This window comes from Talpa occidentalis, unplaced genomic scaffold (genome assembly GCF_014898055.3).
Source record: "Talpa occidentalis isolate TD23 unplaced genomic scaffold, MPIMG_talOcc4v2.1 talOcc4.11, whole genome shotgun sequence".
Taxonomy (NCBI): Eukaryota; Metazoa; Chordata; class Mammalia; order Eulipotyphla; family Talpidae; genus Talpa; species Talpa occidentalis.
Genome location: NW_023601104.1, coordinates 47713400 through 47725758, shown reverse-complemented (window position 1 = coordinate 47725758; position 12359 = coordinate 47713400). Strand labels below are relative to the sequence as shown.

At 35.7% G+C, this 12359-nt stretch overlaps 2 protein-coding genes across 6 annotated transcripts in view; one reads left to right on the top strand and one right to left on the bottom strand.

Annotated features, from left to right (window-relative positions):
- AP4S1 (adaptor related protein complex 4 subunit sigma 1) overlaps positions 1–12359 on the bottom strand; it is a 57476-nt gene that overhangs the window by 5186 nt on the left and 39931 nt on the right. The gene's annotated exons all lie outside the window — the stretch shown is intronic.
- HECTD1 (HECT domain E3 ubiquitin protein ligase 1) overlaps positions 1–12359 on the top strand; it is an 86115-nt gene that overhangs the window by 70266 nt on the left and 3490 nt on the right. For 4 of the 5 annotated variants that reach the window (XM_037503184.1, XM_054689654.1, XM_037503182.1 and 1 more), the window contains exons 30-41: positions 2921–3143; positions 4286–4340; positions 4555–4737; positions 5117–5324; positions 5413–5498; positions 5708–5835; positions 7272–7473; positions 9216–9353; positions 9616–10223; positions 11185–11263; positions 11385–11478; positions 12127–12277. In XM_037503184.1, the coding sequence (XP_037359081.1) occupies positions 2921–3143; positions 4286–4340; positions 4555–4737; positions 5117–5324; positions 5413–5498; positions 5708–5835; positions 7272–7473; positions 9216–9353; positions 9616–10223; positions 11185–11263; positions 11385–11478; positions 12127–12277 (2155 nt within the window). The remainder of the gene's footprint in view (positions 1–2920; positions 3144–4285; positions 4341–4554; positions 4738–5116; positions 5325–5412; positions 5499–5707; positions 5836–7271; positions 7474–9215; positions 9354–9615; positions 10224–11184; positions 11264–11384; positions 11479–12126; positions 12278–12359) is intronic. The other variant, XM_054689660.1, reaches the window with a different exon arrangement.

Below are 12359 nucleotides of genomic sequence, written 5' to 3'. Positions count from 1 at the left end.
TTGGGAAAGTAAGATAATATTTGTACCAGAAAAACTGTATGTTGGCCCCATGTCCATTACAATATTTGGATATTTTTAATTTTTTAAAAAGATTTATTTATGCACACAAGAACTGGGGTATAGGCCAGAGGTGTCGAGGGTGGTGAGAGGATTCATCAGAGACATAATGGGGAACAGAACAGGCATATTGACTGAAATAAACTGCTGAGGGGAGCAGCGGCAGGCAAGTCAGGAGAGGTCTGCTGTGCCATATGGGTAGCTCCCTGGCCAGGGATTGAACTCATGCTGCAGTGGCTGTGAATGGCTTCATAGGTTGCATCTTAACCCCTTGCACCACCAGGGAGGCCATGGGTATTTTTTAAAGCAACCTCATTGAAGGTGACTAATTTGTATTCTATTAGAAAATAGAATGGATGAGGGCCTCCCTGGTGGCGCAGCGGTTGAGCGCTGGGTTGCAAAGTTGCCCACAGCCTCTGTAGCGCTGGTTCGATCCCCGGCTGCTCCCCGGCCACTGGAGGAGGGTCCTGCATGGCGCACAGACCTCTCCTGTAGCCCGCTACTCCCCTTAGCAGTGTGCTTCGGTCCTTCTGCCTGCTCTGCTCCCCACTCTGGCTCTGGTGAATTCTCTCACCCTCCCACGCTTCTGACTGTACCCAGTGCTTGTATAAATAAATCTTTAAAAAAAAAAAAAGGAAAGAAAGAAAAAAAAAGAAAATAGAATGGATGAAAATTACTAAGGATTACTCCTATTCAACTTCTGTGTTGAAAGGCTATATTGTAGTTTTAGTTACGGCTTCTGGAGTCAGCCAGCTGGGTGGCAACTACTGTAACTCTTATTTTGAGTATGGTAGACACACTAATGGCTCCCCAAGATACCCATGCCCTAATCTCCAGAGTCACTAATTATCTTTTTTTTTTTATGATTTATTTTTATTTATTTATACAAGCACTGGGTTGAGTCAGAAGCGCGGGAGGGCGAGAGAATTCACCAGAGCCAGAGCAGGGAGCAGAGCAGGCAGAAGGAGCGAAGTACACTGCTGAGGGGAGCAGAGGGTGGCAGGCGAGGTCTGCGCGCCATGTGGGACCCTCCTCCGGTGGCCGGGGAGGAGCCGGGGATCAAACTGGCGCCGCAGAGGCTGCAGGCAGCTTCGCAACCCAGTGCTCAACCGCTGCGCCACGGGGGAGGCCCCACAGAGTCACTAATTATCTTATCATGACAAAGAAGACTTTGCAGATGTGATTAAATTAGTGATCTTGAGTTGGGGAGATTATCTGGGAAAGCGCAGTATAATCACTAGTGTTCTCATAAGAGGGGGAGACAAGAGGGTCAGAGTTAGAGAAGATTTGGCAATAGGAAGTGAAAATCAGAATGAAGAGGGTCCATGAGTCAAGGAATGTGGGCAGCCTCTCAATGGTAGAAAAAGTAAGGAAATATATTTCTTACCTCTAGAACTATAAGATAATAAATTTGTGTTTTAACATACCCAGTTTGTGGTAATTTGTGGCAACAGTAATAGGAAACTAATACACTGGGCAAATCATCTAATCTATGTAACCTGAATTTCTTCATCTCTTACGTGAAAATAATAGTCCCTGTTTGGAAGATAGTTAAGAGGATTGAGGTAAAATTAAAGTGCTTAGCATTGTACCTAATGTGTACCTTAGTAAATGTCAGCTGTTATAATCAGTGTATTATCTATAAAGAATAAAATGTTAAATGTGGAATGTTTTTTTTAATTGATATATACCATGGTAAATATGAAAGTATACTTTGTTGTACAGTATTCTATGGTGAGGGTGGGTCCAACATCCCTTCATAAGGAAAGCCTAGTCTAGCAAGTATAAATAGGTACAAATTTGCCAGAGTTCTTTGGTAATATATTTCATATTTTCTAATAAAGTTTTTACTACTAGAAATTTTATTAAAGGAATAATAGCTTTACAGTCTGCAGAAATTGGTATATTTTTCCCACTAAAAACAGTTCTTGGGCCTCCCTGGTGGCACAGCGGTTGAGCGCTGGGTTGCGAAGCTGCCTGCAGCCTCTGCAGTGCCAATTTGACCCCTGGCTGCTCCCCGGCCACCGGAGGAGGGTACCACATGGCGCGCAGACCTCTCCTGCCGCCCTCTGCTCCCCTCAGCAGTGTACTTCGCTCCTTCTGCCTGCTCTGCTTCCCGCTCTGGCTCGTTGAATTCTCTCACCCTCCCATGCTTCTGACTGTACCCTGTGCTTGTATAAATAAATTAAAAAAATAAATATTTTAAATAAATAAATAAAAACAGTTCTTGTCCTGAGACTGTGTTACTTTATCTGTGTAGCATCTCTTTTAACAAACCTTTCCCTTTCAAAAGCAGCAGCAGCAGCGCTCTGCCCATCTGTAGCTATGCAAGTGCCTATTTTTCTCTTTATGTAAAGTAATGGGGATATGGTTCAAGGTACAGTGGAATGTCATTCAATGAATAAAAGGATACTTTCAAAGTCTCTATCATGATGTGAGGGAAGATTTTTGAGCTAATAAAAGAGGATACATCTCCAAATGTGAACCCAGTTGTGTGTGCCGAATGTTGTGTGTTTACCTCACAACCCACTCATTTGTTACAAGGAAAAGGTTGACCCAGAGTATGAGTAGTTTCTCATTTATAAAAGTAAAATGTTTCCAAAATATTCATATAGTTAGCATATGTTTTATGCTAAAAATGGGAGATCCTTATCATATACATATATTTTAATACTCTAATAATCTAAGTAATAGGTATATTATTCCCATTTAAAAACAAAACAAAATTGTTGAGGCCAGAAGAGTCTTATGTAGCTGACATCTCTAGCTAACATATAACAGAAGGATTTAGATATTATGTAGCTTTGTCTCCAACCTTTGAAAACAAATGTGTAATTTTTTTTATGTCTTTCATATTTTTTAGGAACACCTCATTCAGAGCTCTTGGAAGAAGTTGAATGTACTCCGTCACCTCGATTAGCCCTCACTTTGAAAGTAACAGGTCTTGGAACAACTCGTGAGGTTGAATTACCACTCACTAATTTCAGATCAACCATCTTTTACTATGTACAGAAACTGCTTCAGTTATCTTGTAATGGCAATGTGAAATCAGATAAGCTTAGACGTATTTGGGAGCCAACATACACGTAAGAAATTTTAACTTTCTTTCATATTATTTGAGCCATGAAGAATTGTATTTCTGTATTTTGGACTATAGGAACAGAAAAGATTTGGTTCTAATTGGTTTATAGGATCAGATAAAAGCATTTCTGACTCTCGATGGAGAATGGTTAAGGTTTGTAACTAGAAGGAGTTTTGGAATTTAGACTAATTCCTGTATATGTTAATTTAGTTTTGGAATTTAGACTAATTCCTATATATGCTAATTGTTGAACTGTTTGACTGAGATTCGTTTGAAGTACTAAATATTTTCTATTTATCATTTGTTCTGGGGTCTGCCTATTTTTGTTCATTAGTCAAATAATTATTAATGACTTTGAGCATATCTATTTAATATTTATTGCCTCACATTCCTAATCTGTAAAATGAGAGTGGTTGTGAGGTATCACTAAACAGCATTGTAGTGCTGTTTGTGATGTAATAAGTGCTCGGTATTTTCTATAGTAAATTATTTGTTATTAAATAATATATTACATTTTAATTTATATAAAATATTCAGTCATTAATATAATTATATCACAGTCATCCTTATGCAACTTCTATCAGTATATTTTTCTGATGTTCTTTAAATATCTCTGATAAACTTACATAACATCCAATAAAGTAATCTAGGTATTCTTGAGATAGAACAGAAGGTCATCATGGCATTTCCTCCTTTCAATTTTTGTTGGAGTTTAACATTTGATCTCAGCTTCCTTACATGAACATAAGTGCTCCTGGTTCTTGGTATTCTTACCTTTCTTTCCATGTAAACATGAGCAAAACACGTCTCATCTCATTTTATTTTTATAACAATATATGAAAATTACAACACATGATATAGTTTATTTATATTTTTAAAAGGTTTAATGTAGGTTTGATGTATGATTTCTTTGCTATAATTCCATATTTACAAGCTATAACTTTTTCAAGAATATGATTTCTGCTATGTTTTCCTCTGTTAACAAGTTATTACTTTTTCTTAAAAATTCTGAGTTCACTGTTTAATGTAAGCATATGGCTAATGAAAGATGTCATTCATATATTTTTTTAAAGAATTGAATCCTTATGGGAATAACCACAAATCATTTGATTTATGAATTAACTTGAATAATATCTTCATGTCTAGAATCATGTACAGAGAAATGAAGGATTCTGACAAAGAAAAGGAAAATGGAAAAATGGTAAGTTATTTTAGAAAATTGCTCTTATTCTTGGCTACTTAGGTGAAGAAAAACAAGAAAATTGTTTCATTTGGAACATTTGAGAGGAAAACCACTAACATGAATTCTTTAGATTAGCTTAAATGCATGATCCTAAAGCTACCTCAAGTATGCATGTGAATTAGCATAGACTTTATAATCAGGAAAGGCCAACATTTGGTTTTTCCTATTGTAGGGTTGTTGGTCTATAGAGCATGTGGAACAGTACCTTGGCACTGATGAATTACCAAAGAATGACTTGATAACCTACCTGCAGAAGAATGCAGACGCCGCTTTCCTGCGCCACTGGAAATTAACTGGCACTAATAAAAGTATTAGGAAAAACAGAAATTGTTCTCAGCTCATAGCTGCATATAAGGTATATATATTGGCACCAAAACACTGTTTTGATTGGGAATGGCTTTGTGCTTTGTTTTGCAGCTTTTAATAATTCTTAAGGAAGAGAGTTTCCTTGGGACATATTTTAATAATGAGGTTGAATTAAGTTACTATGCCAGTGCTAAAATTTCAAATATAGTTTGTGGCATTGGATCTGATTACATAGTTTTAACTGTGGCATATAGTGGTTATGTTTTATTTGGGAATTTTAATGGTTTAGAATGCATTGATTTTTAACTTGGGTGCTGTTTTTACTTAAAAAGGCTATTTGAAATTCCAGCTTTTTCAAAGTAATACTATGATGCATTGCTTTTATTGAAAATATGATTAATAAATAATTTTACTAATTGTTTTTACAGGATTTTTGTGAGCATGGAACAAAGTCTGGGTTAAACCAGGGAGCCATTTCTACTCTTCAAAGTAGTGATATTCTTAATTTGACAAAAGAACAACCTCAGGCCAAAGCAGGAAATGGACAGAATTCTTGTGGAGTAGAAGATGTCCTTCAGCTTTTGCGTATTCTGTATATAGTTGCAAGTGACCCTTATTCAAGATTATCCCAAGAAGGTCTGTAAGAAACAAACTTGCTTCATTTAAATAGCATTTTTAAAAGAAAGTCAGTGTACATTTTTATTAATATTCACTAATTTTACAGAAGGTGATGAACAACTTCAGTTTACTTTTCCACCAGATGAATTCACTAGCAAAAAAATCACAACAAAAATTTTGCAGCAGATTGAGGTAATAAAATAAAATAGTTGAGCTCTTCATTCTTTAACTGTTGACCTTTCAAATTATTGCCTCTCCTTCCTTTTCTACCTCCCACCATCTTTCCCTTCCTTTTGATTCAGTGATTTGCGCTTATAGCTCGTTGCATTCATTTCTTTAATCACATTTAAGCATTTTTTTTTAATAATTGCCTTAAAACATTGTTGTTTTCTAACTTGCAGGAACCACTGGCATTGGCAAGTGGGGCTTTGCCAGATTGGTGTGAACAATTAACCAGCAAGTGTCCTTTTCTCATACCATTTGAAACTAGACAGCTTTATTTTACATGTACAGCATTTGGTGCATCGAGGTAAAGATTATGTATTTTTTTATTTTTAGAGTACATATACTTTTGTCATGTAAGCTCAAAATGTACAGATAAACTTTACATGAAGACTGATAGAGGAAATGTATTATCTTCTATAAATTTTCTTATAAAGAGCTGCCAACATTTATTTATTTATTTTTAAAGTTTTATTTATTTATGATTACAAGAATTGGGGTACAGGCCAGAGGTATGGGTGAGAGGATTCACCAGAGACACAGCGGGGAAGAGAACAGGCAGATAGACCAAAGTACACTGCTGAGGGGAGCAGCGGGCAAGTCAGGAGAGGCTGGGAATTGAACTCGTGCTGCAGAGGCTGCGGACAGCTTCACAGCACTATGCTCAATCTCTTGTGCCCTCAGGGAGGCCCAACATTTAAGCATCTTTTTTGTTTCCAAGTGGGATATGTGCTCTTTCTTAGTATATATTAGAGTACTTTGTTTCCTATCAGCTAGCACTTACTACACAGTTTTTAGTAATTCAGCTTATGTAAATTATTAGTTGTTGAAACTCCTAGGAATAGCCAATAAAATGTTTGCAAATAGTTTACTAACAATAAAATACATCTTTATTCTAGCTATCATTTTTCTCTTGCTACCATCTGACAAACTATACATATTTTTTTACTTATTTTTTGTTTTTCTGTCTCCTGACATTGGATGAAAGTTGTAAGAGGGCAGGAATTTCTGGCTCTTGTTCTCAGCTCTAGTTCAGTTCCTAAAGCAATGCTTATCACACTACAGGCAGTACATAAATATTTTTTGGATGATTATAGTTTAAAATGGAGCCGATTTTTTCCCTGTTAAGTCCTTTTTTTGTGCCATGTTATACCACTTACAAAACATTTGTACACCTGGAATTAATAGGCATTGGATATGATTTCTGTTTTATAGCTGAGAAAATTGATTCATAAAATATTTAGCTGATTACAAAAAATTAAGAGTACACAATGAGTATAGCTCTTATTCATAGTTAAGATTTTTTTCTCCCACCCTCGATAAGTTCTGAAATGTTTTAAAATCATAATATTTTGATAGTTATTTTTCAGTTTCTACATAGTAGTAAATATAGCATAATCATTTTTTGTTTCCTGTTAGGAATACATGTCTCTTTTTATGTATTATTAGTTTGTCTAATTTTGTGTTATATGTGGTTTGGACGTCCACAAAGACCTTTATTTTGACTTGACTGCTAAAGTAAAGAGGGGAAATATAGACTCAGTACTTTCTCAGTTTATTTAATTAAGATGATAATAAAGGGTTTATTTTAACCTAAGATAGGAAGCAATAATTTATACAAAGAAAACTGTGACTTTTATTACCCAATAAATGCTTTTAAAACTTGTGTTTAAATGTTTGATTAGTTTAGAAGTATGTTCAACTGTTGCATGCTATAGCTACATAGATATTTTTCTATTTCAGAGCAATTGTATGGCTACAAAACCGACGTGAAGCCACAGTAGAAAGAACAAGGACCACAAGTAGTGTAAGGCGAGATGATCCTGGAGAGTTTCGAGTTGGTCGCCTCAAACATGAAAGAGTGAAAGTTCCACGTGGTGAATCACTAATGGAATGGGCTGAGAATGTCATGCAAATACATGCAGATCGGAAATCAGTTCTTGAGGTACCTTATATAAAATTTAGTGTCAGAATCAGACAATGTGTATTTTCCATTGGAAAAAAAATGCATTAGGTAGAAGTGAAAAAGGATTTCTCTGCTGTCCTTGCCAAGGTTTTTTTCTGGCAGAGTGTCTTTCATAAGCAGATTTCAGTTCCCCTCCTCAGGAGTCGGGGTCTCATTAATGAGCAACAAAGAGTATCTTTATTCTTGAGGTGGGGAAAAACTTGGTCTTTTCGAAGGATCCTATCCTTTTTTTTTTTTTTTAAAGATTTATTTATTTATTTATACAAGCACCGGGTACAGTCAGAAGCGCGGGAGGGTGAGAAAATTCACCAGAGACAGAGCGGGGAGCAGAACAGGCCGACTGACGACGTACACTGCTGAGGGGAGCAGCGGGCGAGACAGGAGAGGTCTGCGTGCCATGTGGGACCCTTGCCCGGCAGCCAGGGATTGAACCAGCACTGCAGAGGCTGCGGGCAGCTTTGCAGCCCAGTGCTCAACCGTTGCGCCACCAGGGAGGCCCCTATCCATTTCTTAACAAAGCCTGGACCAAATAATACAAAGGATTCTTTTTGATACTCCACTTTAAATTTTACCTTTACATTAAGCTATGCTAAGCTGCATTTTGGGGGCATACTGTTTTGTTATATTTCATTTAAATTGTGTTTGGTATTATCATTGGCCTATAAAGGCAGTATGAAATTTAATATATTTACTGTAGAACTGTTATTGTGGGCATTGTGGATTGTAGCCTATATACATATTCCTTGTGAGGGATAGTGGTGGAAGAAATATTTCACTTTTTACGTATGTGAATCTGTTAGGTTATTTTTTTAAATCACAAATTAATCATGACAAATGATAACATCTTCAGAAATGATAGACTCTGTGCCTTTCACTTTAAAATTTCTTTGCCTTCATCTATTTTTCTTTTTTTTTTTTTAAAGATTTATTTATTTATTTATACAAGCACTGGGTACAGTCAGAAGCGCGGGAGGGTGAGAGAATTCACCAGAGCCAGAGCAGGGAGCAGAGCAGGCAGAAGGACCAAAGTACACTGCTGAGGGGAGCAGCGGGCGGCAGGAGAGGTCTGCGCGCCATGTGGGACCCTCCTCTGGTGGCCGGGGAGCAGCCGGGGATCGAACTGGCGCAGCAGAGGCTGCAGGCAGCTTCGCAACCCAGCGCTCAACCACTGCGCCACTGGGGAGGCCCCCTTCATCTATTTTTCTTATCCATATATTCCTCTAAGATAATTCTCAATTACTAATTTTCTTTTTTCACTTGCACTAAATGTTTTTGTAAAATGCCTGAAGTCATTTTTGGAACAGGTAGAATATGGATAAATGCCTTTAAAATGATTGCCTTAAGTGAGAAATAAGTGAAAGAGTAGGTTTTGGGTCACATAGACACATATACATATCTGTGTATTATCATTTCTTTAAGCAAATGATTTAACTTTTCTATCTGAAATTTTATTTTCTTTGGTATAAAAAGAAGGTAATTTTTTTAGTGTTATGAGAAGCAAATTAATGTATGATCACTGCTCACCACAGTATTAAACACATAGTAGTGAACAAGAAATAGACACTTGTTAGAAAAACTAAAATTTCTGTGTTGTGTGTATATTGTTGCTATTAAAAAAGTAGAATATTAGATTGGATATAACATATTTTGGAAAGACTGTATCATTAAAAAAATTTGTTTTAAAGCTCCCTTTCTCCATAATGTATTTGTTCATATTTTAGGTTGAATTTTTAGGAGAAGAAGGAACAGGCTTGGGACCCACATTAGAGTTTTATGCTCTGGTTGCAGCAGAATTCCAGAGAACTGATTTGGGAGCTTGGCTTTGTGATGATAACTTTCCGGATGATGAATCTCGTCATGTAAGATTTATTTATCATTTTGTGATTTGACATGTGATTCTGCTTTTAGGAAGTGTTAAAAATAGATTTTGCTTTCAGAACATAAGCTGGGTTTTTGAACTTATTTAATTAAATAATCTTGATATTATTAAAATGGTTATAAAGGATAAAATTTAGTCAGCAAAAACTAATAAAGTGTGTATGTAAGTACTTTTAGATAAACTGATGAGGATGTTTAATGTGTATGGACCTTTAATTTACATTTTTTCCTCTCAAAAATTAGGTTGATCTTGGAGGGGGATTGAAACCTCCTGGATACTATGTGCAGAGATCATGTGGACTGTTCACAGCACCATTTCCACAAGATAGTGATGAGCTTGAAAGGATCACAAAACTTTTTCACTTCCTTGGAATTTTCTTGGCCAAATGCATTCAAGACAATAGACTTGTGGACTTACCTATTTCTAAACCTTTCTTTAAACTTATGTGTATGGGCGATATTAAAAGCAATATGAGTAAACTGATTTATGAATCACGTGGAGACAGAGACTTACACTGTACTGAAAGTCAGTCTGAAGCTTCTACAGAAGAAGGTCACGATTCACTCTCAGTAGGAAGCTTTGAAGAGGATTCGAAATCAGAGTTTATTCTGGATCCCCCCAAACCAAAGCCCCCAGCTTGGTTTAATGGAATTTTAACTTGGGAAGACTTTGAACTAGTAAACCCACACAGGGCCAGATTTTTAAAAGAAATTAAAGACCTTGCAATCAAAAGGCGCCAGATTTTGAGCAACAAAGGTCTTTCTGAAGATGAAAAGAATACAAAATTACAGGAGCTAGTATTGAAGAATCCATCAGGTTCTGGGCCTCCACTTAGCATAGAGGATTTAGGGTAAGCTTCATGTATACAGTCTATAACTTAATAAGTTATAAAGCTTTTTTATTTCTTTGACTCCATTAATTTGCAATATACTGAGTGAATAGTCTATTAAGTAAAACAATATGCTAGAGGAAATACTGATTATTGGTTTGAATTTTTATTAATATTATAAAGACAATGCTAGAATATACTTTATTAATCATCAAATTTCTGAAAGGTATCAGATTTATAAATATACATATTTTGTGTTTAAAAGTCCAGTGCCAAAAATATTTTGACAAATTCATTACCTACATATATAGTATACTTGGCAAAGCTCAAAATAGTTGGCTTTGTATGTAAACTTTTTCCCCAATCATTGCATCCATCAATTGGGTGGATACTGCACATATTTTGATTGTATTTTATTTGTTTATATACATGGAGTTATTACATGTATATAATACATTTTACTGTGATTTGGCATTAACTGAAAGGTTTGCTTTTTTACTCTTCTAGCCTTTCTCCCTCCTTCCTTCCCTTCTTTCCTTCCTTCCCTTTGTTGATAATGTTGACAATTTGTATTTGATAAATTGTTACGTAGTCAATATTTGATTTGGGAGCATGAGCTGAATCTTTAGTGAAGTAATAGTTTTTTGCAAAAATTTTATTTTTTTTGCAAATATGTTGCTGTGATAATCATTAGTTCATCTTTAGTTCATTATTTTGTGCCACAGAAGTGGAATATGGAAAGGTAGAAGTGTTATGTATTCATTTCAGTGTTAGATTTCATAACACTTGACCTAATGGTTTTAGTGCACAGATATTTGCATTTAAAAAGATCACATATACTTAAGATCTTAGCTGGTTATATGGATTTTTTTTTTTAGGGGGGTGTTTGTGGGGGGTGTTCCATGATTTTGGTAGCTATATAATAATGATTCAGTATCATTGATATGTAAATGTTAAGCTAATATCCCTTTTTGTCTCCCAGTTTAAATTTTCAGTTTTGCCCTTCCTCAAGAATATATGGTTTTACAGCAGTAGATCTCAAGCCAAGTGGTGAAGATGAGGTAAAAACATTGCTTTTAATATAGCTGAATTCAGAAATAGCCTATTAATGAGGACTAAGTGCTACTGAAATATTCCTAGATAATGAAAGTAACAATAATGTTGGCAAATTTTCCTTTGCAGATGATAACAATGGATAATGCAGAAGAATATGTGGATTTGATGTTTGACTTTTGTATGCATACGGGTATTCAAAAACAGATGGAAGCCTTTAGAGGTAATTTTTAAGCATCTTTAGCTTAAGTTCTCTTCTTTTACTTTGGGACAGTTGAAATTTAGGCCCTGCTATGGTTAAGAATTGCTGATAATCTCTAGATTTGCCCTGTAGTGTTTTGTCTTGCAGATAGTGAGGTGTCCTACAAAGTACCCAAAACAGGTTGGAATTTCCTCAAATTATAGCTTACCTTTGGCTTACTTATCCTAAGCAGTGGGGGACATTCTTTTAGTCTTGATTGCATATTTCCACATTACATGATCAGAATGAATTAAAGCTGTGTTAGGACCTAAGTTTTTCAGGTGAAGGTGGAAGAATGTGTATTAGCGTGTTTGTCACTTACTATATAGTTTTGAAAATGTGAACACTGCTTTTAGTTGGCTTGTATAAATGATGTGAGAAACTGGCTGGGAAATTATTAGAACTTGGCTACCACTTAGTGACTAAATTATTTATTCTCTGTTCATATTTGTGATAAGATATTAAGCAGAAATTTCTGTACTTAAAATGCAAGCAGTTTTTATTTCAAATTAATTTATATTTGTTTTTTCAAACACTTATCAGTATATTATCTGATTTGAAATTCAGTATTTTGCAATGACGTTAGAGTTATGTATCTTGTTTTTATTTTTTGCCATGTATGTAATGTAGATGGGTTTAATAAAGTTTTTCCAATGGAGAAATTAAGTTCCTTCAGCCATGAAGAAGTCCAAATGATTCTTTGTGGAAACCAATCACCATCCTGGGCAGCAGAGGATATTATTAATTACACAGAACCTAAGCTGGGTTATACACGTGACAGGTATGTTTTGGTATTTTCTTACAACAAAATTTGTTTATGTTCCTGTGTTAAATGGCAGGTTCTCTAAAGAAAGCCAACTCTG